This window comes from Chlorocebus sabaeus, chromosome 12, assembly GCF_047675955.1.
Source record: "Chlorocebus sabaeus isolate Y175 chromosome 12, mChlSab1.0.hap1, whole genome shotgun sequence".
NCBI classification, from domain to species: Eukaryota; Metazoa; Chordata; class Mammalia; order Primates; family Cercopithecidae; genus Chlorocebus; species Chlorocebus sabaeus.
This window is the reverse complement of record NC_132915.1, coordinates 80652009-80670031: the sequence shown is the minus strand read 5'-3', so window position 1 is coordinate 80670031 and position 18023 is coordinate 80652009. Positions and strand designations below refer to the sequence as shown.

The 18023-nt window shown below is 34.7% G+C and overlaps 1 protein-coding gene across 2 annotated transcripts in view; it reads right to left on the bottom strand.

Moving 5' to 3' along the window:
- Window positions 1-18023, bottom strand: part of MUSK (muscle associated receptor tyrosine kinase) — a 135946-nt gene that overhangs the window by 68817 nt on the left and 49106 nt on the right. The window contains exon 6 of one of the 2 annotated variants that reach the window (XM_073021836.1): window positions 2633-2662. The exons of the other annotated variant lie outside the window; for it this stretch is intronic. Within the exon in view, the coding sequence (XP_072877937.1) occupies window positions 2633-2662 (30 nt within the window). The remainder of the gene's footprint in view (window positions 1-2632; window positions 2663-18023) is intronic. 2 annotated transcript variants of the gene reach the window in all.

The window sequence follows — 18023 nt, the reverse complement described above, 5'->3', positions numbered from 1 at the left end:
TCATCCCCATTCCCCTTACCCTTGTTTATATTTTATCATAACACCACTATCTGAATCATTTGGTAATTACTGATTTATTTGTTTGCTTGTTTGTTTTTTGTCTGTCTCTCCCCTCTAGAATGTAAGCATCACAAGGGCAAGGTTTGCTTTGCTTTCTGACACGAGCTGACTGACACAATCTACATATCTATGTACATATCTATCTCTAGTTCTAGAATCCTGCATGGTGCATATATATGGTAGGCACTCAATGAATATTTGCTAAGTGAATGAATAAATAAATGAATGAAGATAATGACTTCTCTGATAAGGTTGGGGGAAGGCACTTGGATATGTTATGTGTATCTCAGTCCTATTCTGAGCTATCAGTCTCCCAGCTCTCTTGCATCTAAGAAGGATGTGTGTAAGTAAGTTCACCAGGTCAGGGCTTCTTCATCCTACAACTAGGAGTGAAGGGGAAAGAGTGGGGTGGGGAGGAGGAGGATGAGGAAACAGAGTTATGTTAGTCTAATTCTCACATGGAATAGAAATCTTTATTTTTCATTCCAGCCTTATCAGCAATAAAGCTAATATATTTTTACCCAACTCTATCTGAGCAATTGCATAATACTCAGATTTACCATTTTCAAATATGAAAGATAAAAAGGTGATGAGGGAAATTTTGACATGTTTTTCAAGCATCATAAACAATAAAGTCAGTTGCAATTAAAAATAAATACCAGACTAAACTCCATTAATAATAATACACCTGCAATAACAAACTTGGACATAGGTCAACAGTAAATCCCATTATTTCAGTGGTAGTCACAAGCTGAAAATGCATTCTAGGTCATCAATTTAAAAAGTTATATGACATGTTTCTTGTTAAATAAAATGGGCATAGAATATCCCTATATTGTGTTTTATTTGCATAAAAGAATATAAAAGTGTTTTGTTACATAAACAAACCACTTAATAGAAGGAGCATTAAATTACTTAGTTGGAAAGCATTTATAACTGTTTTGATATGGATTTTTAAACAAAAAAGTCATCAAACCACTCTTTCCATACATAGTCTTATCCATAATTCTCCAAGTCACCGTGAGCCCTAAGCCACTTCCTTTCCTGTGGGTAGGCAAGTGCATCTGCAACATGGAAAATAGACACAGGTAATATTTTTATCTCTGGGTTTTCTCTCATGGGATTTATTCATGAGTTTGGGGCTTTAATGTCTCTTGGGCAAACTTGCAGGCTAACTGCAAGTGGAGAATCCTATATTCAAAATTGGGCTCAAGAAGCCAGCAATTCTAAAATCTTTTATAACATACCCACATTATATTCTCTCTCTCCTTATTTCAAAGCACTTTCAGATACATAATCAGTTTTATTATTGATTGTCATCTTAAGGAGTAATATATAGTAAAAAGATAAAGGCATAATTCACTCTGAAGTTGCACTGGAGTGTAATAAAAAGCCCAAGGGACAGGCATCCACATTAAGTCCTGAAATAAATGAGTGGTTTGGCTGGAGATGAACTACCTCTCTTTTCTTGGTAAGGGAGCAGTGCCAGAGGAATACTTAAGTCTCTTATCAATTTCTATTTCTGAGAAGTTATTTCAAAGGACACAATGAGCTCCCATGGATTTTCTTTTCCCTTGCTCTTTTGTTATTTTCTAGCTTCCTTTGAAAAGGGTTTTTAGGTTACATGATTCAAACCAGCAATAACTGATAGAAATAAATTAAGAAAAAAAATCACACAGGACCAGGCAAAATGCTTTTTTACTTGCATTTAGTTGTAAGCAACCCAGTATTTAAAAATAAGAAAACATTATCTGTACTTTATATGAGATACTAAGATAAGAAAGTATAAGGAGGTACTGTTTTAAATAATACCAGTTTAATATTAATTCCTACAGACAACTCTATTACATGAGAACTCACGAATTTCATCCCCCAAATATCAAATCTTAGGTTAGAAGAGCACAAAGTTTGGGGCTTAATCAGAATGCAAGGTACTTTTTTTTTTTTTTTTTTTTTTAACAGAAAACATAAACTGTTGACAGAAAGCTGTTAGGAAAAAGTAGAATTTTTCCCAAACAAATTTAATTTCCAGCTATTTTCCTCTAATCATATTCCACTACATATATATGTCTCTGTGCAATTAAAATAATTTAATTTTTATTGATTTGGAGCAATTGCATAATACTCCTGATCTTGTTGAAATCATCACAGTAAAAACCAAATTGGCACCTTGACATCCTAACATTTATCCAAAAACTGTAAAGCCCCCTACTCCCCTAAAAAAGTCTTTTAGTCAAAGGGTAGCTTTCTTTTCCAGTCTATGTGGGATTTATACTCTTATGCTAATTTATTTCATTTCATTTTGTTTGTATTTCCAGAGACATCAAATTTAAACATTTCTTTTAATTCGATCTTTCTTAAGAAATGCAAATGGTCAGTGATCATATTGGATTATATAATAAAGAAGCCTATCTAATAACACTGTTAAGTGCTGTGACTTAATATTCCCCATACATTGTTTGTTATTTCTTTAAAAAATGGCACTTAGAGCTGTTTATAAGGTCGGCAAAAATAAACAGTAGAAAAGAGCTACACATTTAAAAAGAAGCCATGCAGAAAGAAAAAAAAATACCTTTAGTATCTTGTTCAGGTTCACTTTCTTCTGTTAATAAAAACAAGACAAGACAAACACACACAATAAACACGCAAACAAAACAACACATCATGAAAAGGGAAATCTTTGACCACAGAAACATCAATTGTGCAACAAGATTAATTAGAAGCTGCTTGTTTCTTATTTCAATAAGAAACAAATGCAATCAAGGGAAACTGCTGACCTTTTGAAAGCAAACTATTAAATGACATAAGATTTCAAAATGATTACTTTTAGCCAGGCAGTATTATACAGAAAATAAACTACAGCACACCTAACAATGTAGCTCTTTCATGAATTTTTATTCTAATGTTGACAATTACCCTTTCTTTCAAGGCTACAGAGTGCCTACTATTCTCATACATTGCTTTCCCCCCCTTAGCTCAGAGTCTCCTCTTACCAGGCCCTGCTGTGAAGTCAGTGGTGTTGAATCTGGGATCTCAGCTATCATTTCTATGGCAATAGACTCATGTTGTGGTAAACAGAGGATTAGGGGGTTTCTGCAGAATAGAACCTACCACCAACAGAGATCTGCAACTCTGCACCAACACAGAAGCTGCTTGGAGAGCAGAAAAGAGCAAATCATTACCTTCTGGGAATCTACTAAGGAAGTAAGGTCCACAGGATATTGTAAAATGTTTAGACTGGATAGAAAGAATTGAGAATTTGGAAGTAAGGTCCACAGGATATTGTAAAATGTTTAGATTGGATAGAAAGAATTGGGAATTTATAAATGTTTAAAAACCCTAGAAGAGAGACAACAAAACCAAATTAATTGTTCCAAAATGTTTAATATAACCATGTTAGACATAGTCCCCACATAGAACTCTAGTTTTCTTTCCTAAAGTTTTATTTGTTCATGTCAATTTGAACCTTTCTTAGAGTTAGTAATAAGTCAACTGCGATATTTATTTGTAAGTAAAAAATGGTCATGCTATTGCTAGCAACATTCAATGACAATAACAACATTCAATGCATAGTCCTTCACAGATTATGGATATTTTCATGCACATTTTTTACATGATCCTGTTTAACTCTCGCCACATCTCTGTAATTGAACATAATTGATATTATCCAGCCTAAGTTTATGAACCTGTACATGCAGTGGAAATGATCTGCCAGCAACCGCATCATGGATGCCAAGGACCATGCATCCATCCAGATGAACTTAGCCAAGGTTGACAAGGTTATAGGCAGGTTTAATGGTCAATTTAAAACCTATACTGTCTGTAGGGCCATTCTCAGAATGGGTAAGTCAGATGACTCCATTCTCTGACTGGTCAAGACCAACAACATCTCAAAGAACTTCTGATTGGAGAGAATTGTGAGTGTTGAATATTTGTCATAAATAAATAGTGAAACCCTTCACTTTCTCTCCCCAAAATTAGCCCATTTTCTGGACAGAGGGTCTAAGTCTTAGAGATTTGCTGCAGGTGCAAAGCCAGAAATTCAACCCTCTTTACAGACATTGAGTCTTCCCAATGAGAAGGTCTCATATTTACACTTAACACCCAATCCCCTTACATTTAAGTGAATTTGTAATTCCTCATTGAGATTCTACTGTCTGAACTTTCCCTACCTCCATCAACTCAGCAGTACATTCTTGGTTTTTGTTTTTAGGCATCAAGTTCAAAAACTATTTAAAACTTCTAAATTGAATACATTTATTGTTAAAAGGAGATTTAGAGGTTGTCCATCAAATATACCTTCAAATGAAGAAACCTTTTTTTTACAATATTCCTAACGGTGCCTGGTAAAGCACAGGTATTGGATAAATATTAGTTTCTTTCATATTTAAAACTGGTCATCTGGACATTAGGAAACTGCAGATTCCCTGTCTGTATCACAGACTTCAATCAGGAGAAATAAAAGAAGGTCCATGACTGGGCCTGATTAGACCTGAAAAATTGCATTTGAATGCCTTTGGGCTGGACACAACTTTCTAGAGCCCCAGAACAAAGTGCTTGTTTCTAAGTTTGGAAAAAAAAAACCCCAAAACAAAACAAACAAACAAACAAAACATACTCTCTCTCTCCCTTTTTCTTTTCCCTTTATCAGCCAAGTAACTTAGAGTGGTTGGGATGGCCATGGTGTTTTTACAGGGATATTAAGTGTCTTTATTCTGCAACTGTGGTATCTCCAAAACTTTATTCCACTAAAGTTAAAGAGTATCAGTAATTTTTTTCCATCAGTAAATTTTGAGAATTATATTCACTTGTCATTTTCTTCTCTTAGAGTGTTCTTTGTCAGGGTTCAAGGGCAACTGCAGGTCAATTCTGAGTCTCCTTTCAGTTTTGCTCCATGACCTATACAGGACTATACTTGAACTCTACTTTGAGTATAGGCTCAATTTTAGACAATGTTAATTTTCCTTTGACGTTTTTCACGTTGATGTTATTGCTGTTACTACTGTTTGTTTTGCCTTATTTGTTTGGGATTGGAAGCAGTGCAAAATGTTGAAAGAATACACCTATTTCATCCACTGTAAAGAAACAGTGGATGAACTCAAGTAATGAAAGAATGTCTAAGATTTGTCATTTTCCTAGGAGGAAGCTTGGAAGTTCTACCAGAAATTATAGTTTCAGTTATAGACTATCAAAATTTCTTTCTAATGCAAATATTTTATACCTCTTTATAGATACAAATTTATATATGTTTATGCATTAACATACACACATTTACATGCATGCGCACACAATTGAGGTTACTTTAAATTAGAGAAAATTATGCAAGTAAAGTCTATAGGCCTATTTCAGCTCAGGTATAGTTATTCACTGTATGACTTTGTTGGTCATTTTAAGCTCAAACAGTAGTCCTAGTTTTTCCACATATCCTGCTTGCCTAGCCTACTATGATCACCCTTGACTTCTGAACTTGTCTTACCACTTATCAATTTTAAAATATTCTGCTTCATATTCTTTATTCCCATTTAATTACTAAATTTTTACTTAACTGTTTTATATGTAATGCATTGTTCTTGTCTTCCAAACTGTAATCTTCTTTAGGGAGGTTAGGGCTAGAATTAAACTGGGATTAGTATCACACTTTTGTTGTTGGTTTATTTTCCTCTAAAGTCCAGCACAGTCTCTTGCAGAAAAAAGAACACGCTTATTGTTAAACAAGTTATTTGCCAGTTGCATTAGTGGGTCATTTTCATCCGATTTTGTTGGAATTGTCCAATAGGATATTTAGAATAATCAATGACTGCTCTTATTGGACTAATTGGAGATATAATTTATTCAGTTCACTTCAGCATCCAAGGTAAATAGTAATCCATAATTTTCTTGAAAAGTTTTGTTTATGAGAAACTCAGTACCATAGTAGCAACACATTTTGAACAACTGTGTTATAAAACAGAATATCTGTAAATCAAAATCAAACCAAAACCAATCTCTTTATAATCACTATCTATAAGACCTTTTTCCTACTTCTATCCTCCTAACAAGAATGAAAAAAGAAATTCATCAAATAGTTTTGTTTCCAAGATTGATAGCCACAATTTAACATTCTGATTGCTCACTTTTGAACTCACGTTTCTCTTATTTTGTGGTACTCAGAACAAAGTTAACACAGAGAGAGTCTAACAAATTCTAAGAACAGCAAGATCCTAAGTGCTCAGCTTCTATGCAGACATATTTGCATAATTTTTATTTAGTCATATGACACAGCACATTAATTTCATTGAAAATCATGAATATCCAACCCTTGTTTTTAATATCTTCCTAATAGTTTATCTACCCAAGTTTGAACGTGAATGTTTGTGTGTGTGTGTGTGTGTGTTATGATTCTAGAGAAGATAAAATAAGTTTTTCCTACTCAATTCACTGTATTACTTGTTTGGAGAAAGAATTTGGAGGGGAAATCTATTGTTACATAGAAGAAGGAAAACCATAAAGATTCCATGATAGAAATAAAAGAAAAAACATCTAGTAAAATCATACAGATTACATAGACCTGTGGAAAGAAAGAGACAAAACCAGAAGAGAAAACAGGCAGAGCTGTGGAAAGGTTTGTCTTCTTTTGGCACAAGAGTGAACGCTGCCAAGAAGATAATAGGAATTTGGCCATGTAGAGTCAAAGTCTCAGAAGAGATTGAAATCACACATTCTTTGTGCTTTGTTAGATGGCACAGGGACCTCCTCTTTCTGCTAATGGAGTTACCATAAGACAAAACATGCAAATAAGGAAAACAGAATTTGGAGGTGAAGCCAAATAAGATCTGGCTAGCTCCACTTTGGGAGAGGTATTTTGGAAAGGTTTGAGCAATAGTCAAATACTTAAATCATGAAGGGAAAGAATTTGAGATATGTATGAAAGGGCTCCTTTGAACACGGGCATTCCAAAGAGCTTTCAGGTATACTGGTCAATTTCTTATCTCAGTGATTAGGGTCAAGTCAATGTAAGTAATAAATCATGTAGTGGCATATAGCATAAAGATTAAATGAAGAGACTCTGGATTTAAGCTGCCTGGTTAGAAGCCTTGTTATACAATTAATTTCTAATAGGGTATTTCTGCTATATAGGAAAACTGTTAATATATGTCTACATAAATATGTGTTTTATTTGTAAATAGGATTAATTATCATATTAGTTAAAGTAGCTTTGGAGTTGATACTCTTGTGTTTTCTAGATGGATAAAAACATCACTTTTAAACATCAATACTTTTGACTTCTTTCAAACAATAATATAAATTTTTATTTTTATATATTCAGCTGGATAGAATTTTTATATATATATAATAATTACAGCACAAAGAGTATGAGTCAAGTTGGTGTTATGATATCATAATTCAGTCATCTAGCTAGAATATAAGTACATAGCAATAATGAAGATATAAGTTTTTGCTACCTAAAAAGACAAAGCCATATTAAAAAACAAGATGAACATCTCAGTATATAAGAAAGCAGACAAAACACAACAGATAAGCAGTCGCTGCTGAGTTCCAATATGTAAACAGAGAAAGGGACTTGAAGTTTGATTTCTCTAGAAGTGTACTATATGAGGTGGGGGACTGGAGGCTCACTGCTTGAAACCAAAGCAGTCATAGCATTGTACTCAGAACATGTGTTATGCTTTTGACTATTTTAGTGACTGGGTCTGGATTGAATGCCAAAGCATTGCAGAATGGTGGCCTACAATTGCTCCTTGAAATATCTTATTTGAATGAAGGAAGTAGAGGGCAACCCCCAAAATTACTGGAAAAGGAATAAATTATTTCAGAGAGATGATGATAAGATTTACAGTGGCAAATCATCATTTCAAAGCACATTAGGAAAACAATTGCTAAGCAAGAGCAAATTGACCTTTGACTTAATGAATTCAGTAACTGGGGGATTAATTTACTCTGGAAGAAAGTAAAGAAGTTCAAAAGGAGTTTAAGAACCTCATATAATAGTATCTGTATAAAAATAAATTATAAAACAAACAGGCAAAATTGATTTACATATAATAGTAGAAATGTTAGAAATTAAAAAGATAATAACAAGCAGAGACACAAAAGACATGATAAACTCAAGCCTGGACAAGGTCAAGAGAAGAAATAATGAATCAGATGATGGTACTTAAGCCATCATACAGCCCTGAGGCCAGAGAGAAAGACTGATGGAAATGCGAAAGGTTAACTAAAAGATGGGAAGAACAGATTTAGAGCTCCAATGTATGTTTACAGGAGTGAGAGAAGTAGAGAAGAGAAGGAATAGCAGAGAGGTTGTATTTGAAGACAAAATGGTGGCGATTTTCTAGGCTTGAAGCAATACCTGAATCCCCAGATCAGTTAAAGTGGTGGCTTTTAAAACTTGAAATTCATCAAATCACTTATGAAGTTTAAGCAAGCAAACAAACAAACAATTAAATGCTGGACACACGATTTAGGTTACTGAATCAAAATTTTTTGCCTGGGTTTTGGGGATGAGTATTTTGCAGAAGTATTTGAAGACTGCCTTTCAAGTGGCAGTGGGATTGCAAACCTCTGCCATAATAGTGCATAGGAGGATTAATAAAAACAATTTGATGTTGTTGTTGTTTTTAAAAATTTTTTCATTTCTGAGATTTTGGTGCACCCATCACCTGAGCAGGGTACACTGTACCCAATATGTAGTCTTTTATCCCTCAGCCCCCTTCCACTCTTTTCCCCTGAGTCCCCAAAGTCTAATGTATCATTCTTATGCCTTTGCATCCTCATTATTTTAGCTCCCACTTATGGGTGAAAACATACAATGTTTGGTTTTCCATTCCTGAGTTACTTCTCTTAGAATAATGATCTCCAATTCCATCCAGGTTGCTGTGAATGCCATTATTTCATTCCTTTTTATGGCTAAGTAGTATTCCATGGTATGTGTATACACACACACACACACACACACACACACACATACATATATATACACATATGTATGTGTGTGTATATATGTGTCTATGTAGTAGTATTCCATGGTGTGTGTGTATGTGTGTGTGTGGAAATATAGATATAGATATCTATATCTATATCTATATATCACATTTTCTTTACCACTGGTTGATTGATGGGCATTTGGGCTGGTTCTATATTTTTGCAATTGCAAATTGTGCTGCTATGAACATGGAAGTGTAAGTATCTTTTTTGTATAATCACTTCTTTTCCTCTGGGTAGATGCCTAGTAGTGGGATTGCTGGATAAAATGGTAGATCTACTTTAATTCTTTAAAGAATCTCCACACTGTTTTCCATAGTGGTTGTACTAGTTTACATTCCCACTAACAATGTAAAAGTGTTCCCTTTTCACCACATCCATGCCAACACCTATTATTTTTTATTATAGCCATTCTTGCAGGAGTAAGGTGATATAACATTGTGGTTTTGATTTGCATTTCCCTGATAATTAGTGATGTTGAGCATTTTTCCGTATGCTTGTTTGGCCATTTGTATATCTTTTTCTGAGATTATCTGTTCACGTCCTTAGCACACTTTTTGATGGGAATTTTTTTTTTTTTTTTTTTGTCTTGCTGTTTGAGTTCTTCGTAGATTCTGGATATTAGTCCTTTGTCAGATCCATTATTTGCAAAATTTTCTCCCACTCTGGGGGTTGTCTGTTAACTCTGCTGATTATTTCTTTTGCTGTACAGAAGCTTGTCAGTTTAATTAAGTCCCATCTTTTTTTTTTTTTCCGAGATGGTGTCTCGCTCTGTCGCCCAGGCTGGATTGTAGTCACACTATCTTGGATCACTGCAACCTGCACCTCTCAGGTTCAAGTGATTCTTCTGCCTCAGCCTCCAGAGTAGCTGGGACTACAGGCACATACCACCACACCCAGTTAATTTTTGTATTATTGTAGAGATGGGGTTTCAGCATGTTGGCCAGCCTGGTCTTGAACTCCTGTCCTTAAGTGATCTGCCAGCCTTGGTCTTCCAAAGTGTGGGGATTACAGGCATGACCCAATACACCCGGTCAAGTCCCATCTATTTTTCTTTTTCTTTTTTTTTTTTTTTTTTTACATTTGCTTTTAGTTCTTGGTCATGAAGTCTTTGCCTAAGCCAATGTCTAGAAGAGTTTTTCTGATGTTATCTTCTAGAATTTTTATGGTTCCATGTCTTTGATTTAAGTCCTTGATCCATCTTGAATTGATTTTTTTAAAAGGTGAGAGAAGAGGATCCAGTTTCATTCTTCTACATGTGGCTTGCCAATTATCCCAGCACCATTTATTGAATAGGATGTCCTTTCCCCAGTTTATACTTCTGTTTGCTTTGTCAAAGATCAGTTAGCTGTATTTGGCTTTATTTCTGGGTTCACTATTCAGTTCCACCAATCTCTGTGCCCATTTTTATACCAGTACCATGCTGTTTTGGTGTCTGTGGCATTGTAGTATAGTTTGAAGTTGGGTGAGGCAATGCCTCCAGATTTGTTCTTTTTGCTTAGTCTTGCTTTGGCCATGTGGGCTCTTTTTAGGTTCCATATGAATTTTAGGATTGCTTTTTTAAAATTCTGTGAAGAGTAATGGTGGTATTTCAATGGGAATTGCATTGAATGACTTAAAGCAATGACCATTGCTTTAGGCAGTATGGTCATTTTCACAATATTGATTCTACCCATCTATGAGCACGGGACGTGTTTCCTTTTCTTTGTGCCATCTATGATTTCTTTCAGCAGTGTTTTGTAGCTTTCCTTGTAGAAGTCTTTCACCTCCTTGGTTAGGTATATTCCTAAGTATTTTATTTTTGTAGCTATCGTAAAAGTGGTTGAGTTCTTGATTTGATTCTCAGCTTGGTCACTGTTGGTGTATAGGAGAGCTGCCGTTTTGTGTACATTAATTTTGTATCCTGAAACTTTGCTGAATTCATCTATCAATTCTAGGAGCTTTTTGGATAAGTCTTTAGGGTTTTCTAGGTATAAGATTATATCATCAGCAAACAATGACATTCTGACTTCCTCTTTACTGATTTGGATGCCCTTTATTTCTTTCTCTGGCTAGGACTTACAGTGCTATGTTGAATAGAAGTGGTGAAAGTGGGCATCCTTACCTTGTTCCAGTTATCAGGGGTAATGTTTTCAACTTTTCCCCATTCAGTATAATGTCGGCTGTGGGTTTGTCATAGATGGCTTTTATTGCCTTAAGGTGTGTCTTTTCTATGCTGATTTTGCTGAGGGTTTTAATCATAAAGGGATGCCAGATTTTGTCAAATGCTTTTTCTATGTCTACTGAGATGATCATGTGATTTTTGTTTTTGATTCTGTTTATGTGGTGTATCACATGTATTGAGTTACATATGTTAAACCATCCCTGCATCCCTGGTATGAAACCCACTTGATCATGGTAGATTATCTTTTTGATATGTTGTTGGATTCCATTCACTAGTACTTTGTTGAGAATTTTTGCATCTATGTTCATCAGGTGTATTGGTCTGTAGTTTTCTGTTTTGGTTATGTCCTTTCCTGGTTTGGTATTAGGGTGATACTGGCTTCATAGAATAATTTAGGGAGGATTCCCTCTTTGTCTATCTTGTGAAATAGTGTCAATAGGATTGGTATCAATTCTTCTTTGAATGTCTGATAGAATTCAGCTATGAATCTGTCTGGTCCTGGACTTTTTTTCTTGGCAGTTTTAAAATTACCATTTCAGTCTTGCTGTTTGTTATTGGTCTGCTCAGAGTTTCCACATCTTCCTGGTTTAATCTAAGAGGGTGGTATATTTCCAGGAGTTTATCTATCTCCTCTAGGTTTTCTAGTTTATGCCCATAAAGGTGTTCATATTGGCCTTGAATAATCTTTTGTATTTCTGTGGTATCAGTTGTAATATCTTCCATTTAATTTCGAATAAAGCTTATTTGGATGTTCTCTCTTCTTTTCTTGGTTAATCTAGCTAATGATCTATCAATCTTATTTATCTTTTCAAAGAACCAGCTTTTTGTTTCATTTATCTTTTGTATTGTTTTCCATTTCAATTTCATTTAGTTCTACTCTTATCTTTTTTATTTCTTTTCCTCTTCTGCATTTGTGTTTAGATTGTTCTTGTTTCACCAACTGCATGGAGAATTGGAAGTGTGGCCTTGGATTGTATATATGTGCTTTTTCAGACTTTTTGATGTAGGCATTGAATGCGATAAATTTTCCTCTTAGCACCGCTTTTGCTGTATCCCAGAGGTTCTGATAGGCTGTGTCACTATTTGTTACTATTATCGTTCAGTTCAAAGAATTTTTTAATTTCCATCTTGACTTCATTGTTGACCCAATAATCATTCAGGAGCAGGTTATTTAGTTTCCATGTATTTTCATGGTTTTGCGGGTTCCTTTTGGAGTTGATTTCCAGTTTTATTTCACTGTGGTCTGAGAGAATATTTGATATAATTTCTATTTTCTTAAATTCACTGAGACTTGTTTTGTGGCCTATCATATGGTCTGTCTTGGAGAATATTCCATGTGCTGATGAATACAATGTATATTCTGCAGTTGTTGGGTAGAATGTTCTGTAAATATCTGTTAGGTCATTTGTTGTAGGGTATAGTTTAATTCCATTTTTTCTTTGTTGACTTTTTGTCTTGATGATCTGTCTAGTGCTGTCAATGTGGTATTAAAGTCCCTCATTATTATTGTGTTGCCATCTCTCTTATTTTTACAGTCTAGTAGTAATTGTTTTATAAATTTGGGCACTCCAGTGTTAAGGTGTATATACAGTTAGGATTGTGATATACACCTTGTTGAACTAGTGCTTTTATCATGGTATAATGTCCCTCTTTGTCTTTCTTAACTGCTATTGCTCTATAGTTTGTTCTGTCTGGTATGAGAATAGCTTCTCCTGCTCGCTTTTGGTGTCTCTTTTTATGGAATATGTTTTTCTATCCCTTTACCTTAAGTTTATGTTAGTCCTTATTTAGGTGAGTCTCTTGAAGACAGCAGAAACTTGGTTGGTGAATTTTTATCCATTTTGCTATTCTGATCTTTTAAGTGGAGCACTTAGGCCATTTACATTCAATGTTAGTATTGAGATGAGAGGTACTATTCTATTCATTGTGCTGTTTGTTGCATGAATACCTTGTTGTTGTTGTTTTCATTGTGTTATTGTTATATAGGTCCTGTGAGATGTATGCTTTAAAGAGGTTCTATTTTGGTGTATTTCCAGAATTTGTTTCAAGATTTAGAGTTCATTTTAGATTGTAGTGCTGGTTTTGTGGTGGCTAATTCTCTCAGCATTTGTCTGGAAAAGACCATATCTTTCCTTCATTTATGAAGCATAGTTTCACTGGATACAAAATTATTGGCTGATAATTGTTTTGTTTTAGGAGGCTAAAAATAGGACCCCAATTTCTTCTAGCTTGTAGGGTTTCTGCTGGGAAATCTGCTGTTACTCTGATAGGTTTTCCTTTTTAGGATACCGGATGCTTTTGCCTCCCAGCTCTTAGTATTCTTTTCTTCATCTTGACTCTAGGTAACCTGATAACTATGTGCCTAGGCAATGATCTTTTTGCAATGAATTTCCCAGTTGTTCTTTGAACTTCTTGTATTTGGATGTCTAGATCTCTAGCAAGATCAAGGAAGTTTTCCTTGAATATTTCCTCAAATATGTTTTCCAGACTTTTAGATTTATCTTCTTTCTCTTCTTCCTTCCAACTATTCTTAGGTTTGGACTTTTAACGTCGTCCCAAACTTCTTCGAGGCTTTGTCCATTTTTAAAAATTATTTTTTCTTTGTCTTTGATGGATTTGGTTAATTCAAGCCTTGTCTTCAAGCTCTGAAGTTCTTTCTTCTGCTTGGTGATTCTGTTACTGAGACTTTCTGGTGCATTTTGTATTGACACTATTGTAGTTTTAAAATGTGTCCACAAATTCTCCCTTGGAAAAGTAGAGTATAGTTCCTCTCCTCTCCTTGGAAGTCGGCTGGACTTAGACTCACTTCTAATAAATAGGATGTGGCAGAAGTGACTGTGTGTGGCTTTTGAAACTAGACCATGAAAAACATTACTAACTCCTCCCTGTTCTCTATTAGATCATCTACTCTGGGGGAAGCAAGGTGCCAGAGTGTGGGGACACTCAAGTAGCCTGAGGAGAGACCCACATGGGGAAGAAGGGAGGCTTTGCACTGGCCAGCTTCAATTTATACCAACTTAAGAGTCAACCACATTTGAATTAGATCCTCCAGCCCAGTCAAGCTTTCAGATGACTGCAGAAGTGGCCAACATCTTGACTGCAAACATAATCCAGAGATCAGCCTGGGACCACTCTGTATTTCCTGAGTTGTAGAAACTAGGAAGTGATTGTTGTTTGTTATTTTAAACCATTGAGTTTCTGTGTAATTGGTTACAGAGAAGTAGATAACTAATACAGATACTATGACAAATTGTAGTAAAAGTACTGATTATCAAAGGTAAAGAGAAAAATGTAAAAGTTAACAGATAGAAGAACTCTGTTACCTATCAAAGAATTATAGTTACAATGACAGAACACTTCTCATCAATTGATGCAAGAAGACATAGGACAATGCTGAGGGAAAATATCTGTCAACTTAGATTTCAATATTCCCCTGAATGATCAGAGTAAAACAGTGGCATTTTCAAACATACAAAGACAAAGATGTCTGCTCACCAATCTAATTGAATGAACTAATAAATAATATATTTCAGGAATAAGAAATTGGAAACAGAAGAAAAAAGGCACACGAAAAATGAATGATGAACACAGCAATTGGTGGCATATATTGATAGAATTATTTAACTATGGACCATAAAATAATTCAATGTTTTAAGATAAATAAAATTTTGGATAATGCCAAGGAAAATGACAGAGGATGAGGGAAGATGCCATTAGAAGAGATTTTAAAGAATGATAAGATGCTTGCCTTAGTTAAGGAGACTGGAGAAGATACTATATGATCTTAAACTTTATTAGAATTATAGCACCATATATGTATATTAAAATGTAAAAGTAATCACTGAAATATAACATTGTGATCCATAATTTCAAAATCAGCAAAGTGGTTGTGGGGTAGGGTAAAGTGGAGAATTAAAAAACATGTAACAATCCACCAGAAAACAGGAATTAAAAAAAGAAGCAGAGGAAAGAAACAGCATAATACATGATAGAAGTCAGTCTAAAGAGTAATAGAAATAAATTTTCAGAATAAATACAAAGACCTACACTTATCTACTAAAAATAAAGTCTTTTGAATTGGATTACAAAAGTATTTAGTTATATTCTGCTTACAAGATGGGAATGAGGTTGGAAGAAAGGGATAGAAGAATACCAAACAAAGAGCATAGGAAAACACAAAACAAAAGAAAAATGTGATAATGATATTAATATCAAACAATTCAGAATTATGACAAAAGGCATTATAAAAAAAGGGATGAAGAGGAACATCATCCAAAGGTTAAAAATACAATCTACAGAGGAGGAATTACAACAGTAATTAATGTATATGCACTTAACAATATAATTTCAAAACATAAAGGCTAAACTGATAGAATTAAGAGAAGATATAAGAAAAGCTGCTAAGGCAAAGCTAAAGTTCTCCAAATTAAAGCCTATTGAGAGTTTTTTGTGAATGTCCCCTGTGGAGAAGGCCAATTTTAAATGACAAGGGCAGCATTCAAAAGGAAGGCCATTTTTTTCAAACATCAAGAAAGGACAAACATGACAGTTGCCTATGATTCCAAATGCATTTTAGTATTCTGGTATAGTATTAATTTATTGAAATAGAAAATTAAAATATAATGTTTATAAATGCTACAGAGTATTTCTCAAAATAGAAAATTATAAATGCTTCTCAGTTTAAGTTATCCTTGCCTCTAAATTTACTTCTCAAAAAATTTTCTGAGCTTTCCATTACTTGGTGAGAATTTATTTGGTGACAGCATTAATGTTTAAGATGACTTGTGAAAATTTTAGAAAGTAAGAACTGTGTATCAAGAAGAAGTGTAAAAATTACTCTAATTATATAAAGTACTCTGTCTTTTGCCATTTAAAAAAATAGACTCTTTTCTGAAGATCATTTTATTAGGTTAGTGCAAAAAAAAAGTAATTGCAGTTTTTCCCATTATTTCTTTTGTACCAACCTAATATTTTCTTTTTTCTTTTTTTTTTTTTCCAACTTTTATTTTAAGTTCAGGGGTACATGTGCAGGATGTGCAGGTTTGTTACATAGGTAAATGTGTGCCATGGTGGTTGGCTGCACAGATCAGCCCATCACTTAGGTAATAAGCCTAGCCTCCATTAGCTCCTCTTCCTGAAGCTCTCCAGCTCTTCTTCCTCCCACTCCCAGCCTCTGACAGGCCCCAGTGTGTGTTTTTCCCCCCATGTGTCCATGTGTTCTCATCGTTCAACTCCCACTTATAAGTGAGAATATGTGGTGTTTGGTTTTCTGTTCCTGTGTTAGTTTGCTGAGGATAATGGCTTCCAGCTCCATCTATGTCCCTTCAAAGGGCATAATCTCGTTCCTTTTTATGGCTGCATAGTATTCCATGGTGTATATGTGCCACATTTTCTTTATCCAGTCTATCATTGATGGGCTTTTATGTTGGTTCCATGTCTTTGCTATTGTGAATAGTGCTGCAATTTAGTGAAATGGCACTATGAAAATAAAATAATATTTGTTCCTAGATTATTTTATTTTCATAGTGCCATTTCATTACATTGTTTTTCGTTTTCCTTGTAGTCAATATGTTGAGAAAATCTCTGACCATTTGGTAAATAAGAACACCATTGCAGGGCTTTTTCAAAGGACAAACTCAGAGGTTGGGAAGTCAAAATCTTAGTAGTAGGATACTTTCCTTACTCCCATGTACAATACCCTAACAGCAATGCAGGTGGTAGACTTGGGTCCTCACTTCAGTTTCACTAGCTGTTTTTTCTGAGTTGTTGTTCAACTTCTCTGAACTTCAGGTTTTTTATCCAGAAAACGTAGTTATTAACTTCCAACTCATAGAAATGTGGAGAAGATTAAATGACATGATTTATATAAAGCAATTAATTAATATAGCAGCTAACTCATAACTGGGAAGTACTAGAGGTAAATTTTGAAGCCAAGTCTTCTAGTTCTTTTTCTTTCTCCAGAGCTTCTTAGATCGCTAGGATATCTTTCTGAGTCATGAAAGCTGTTCCTTTAACTGACTTCAAAGGGAGAAGGCTTTATTTTATTTTGTAACGTCAATCTGCTTTAACTGGCTACATCCTAAATATTGATCATGTTAAGTACCCTTTTCCAGGTGTTAAAAAGCATATCCTTAACTCCTTTCATAAATTTAATTATTTGAGAGACATAAATCACTCTGTGGAGAGCGAAATTTATTATTTAGACCCTGTTATTAAAACATAGATGCTAATCTATATAGATTATTTGAATCTGTTCTTAAATAGATTATTTGTCTCGTCTAGCAGCATATTTTAAGAATAACTGAGTTGGAGATGCCTGTTAGATGGCAATGACTACAAAGAACAAAATGGGTCAAATTGTTTTTATTTTTGACTTTAAAAACACGTGGCCCAGGGGTGGTTGAAAAAGTAATCCTATTGAGGCTCTGTGATACTTTGTTTCTGAACAGATACTTCTTTTCACCCCTTATCATTAAAAGAAAACCTAGCAATAATGACAAACCTAAATAAATACCTGGTTTCTCTTTCCTGACTCTGGTGGCTAAAGCAAAGAAACCCGATCCTGGTGTACTGCCACTGTTTACATTTCTGTCTGCTTTGAAGCAGGGCAATGCCTGAAGAGGTTTACCCACTGTGGCTCCATCTCTAAAGGAGTCGGAAGGCAAGCTCCTTTAGAAAACATACACATCATTCTCAAATACAATGAGTCTCTTCTCCAGGACAAAATAAGGGCTGCCTGCCTCAATGATATGATTCCGTCCCATGGCTTGGGTTGGGAACATTTCTGTGGCCTTTGAGATGGTAACGTTTTTCTCAC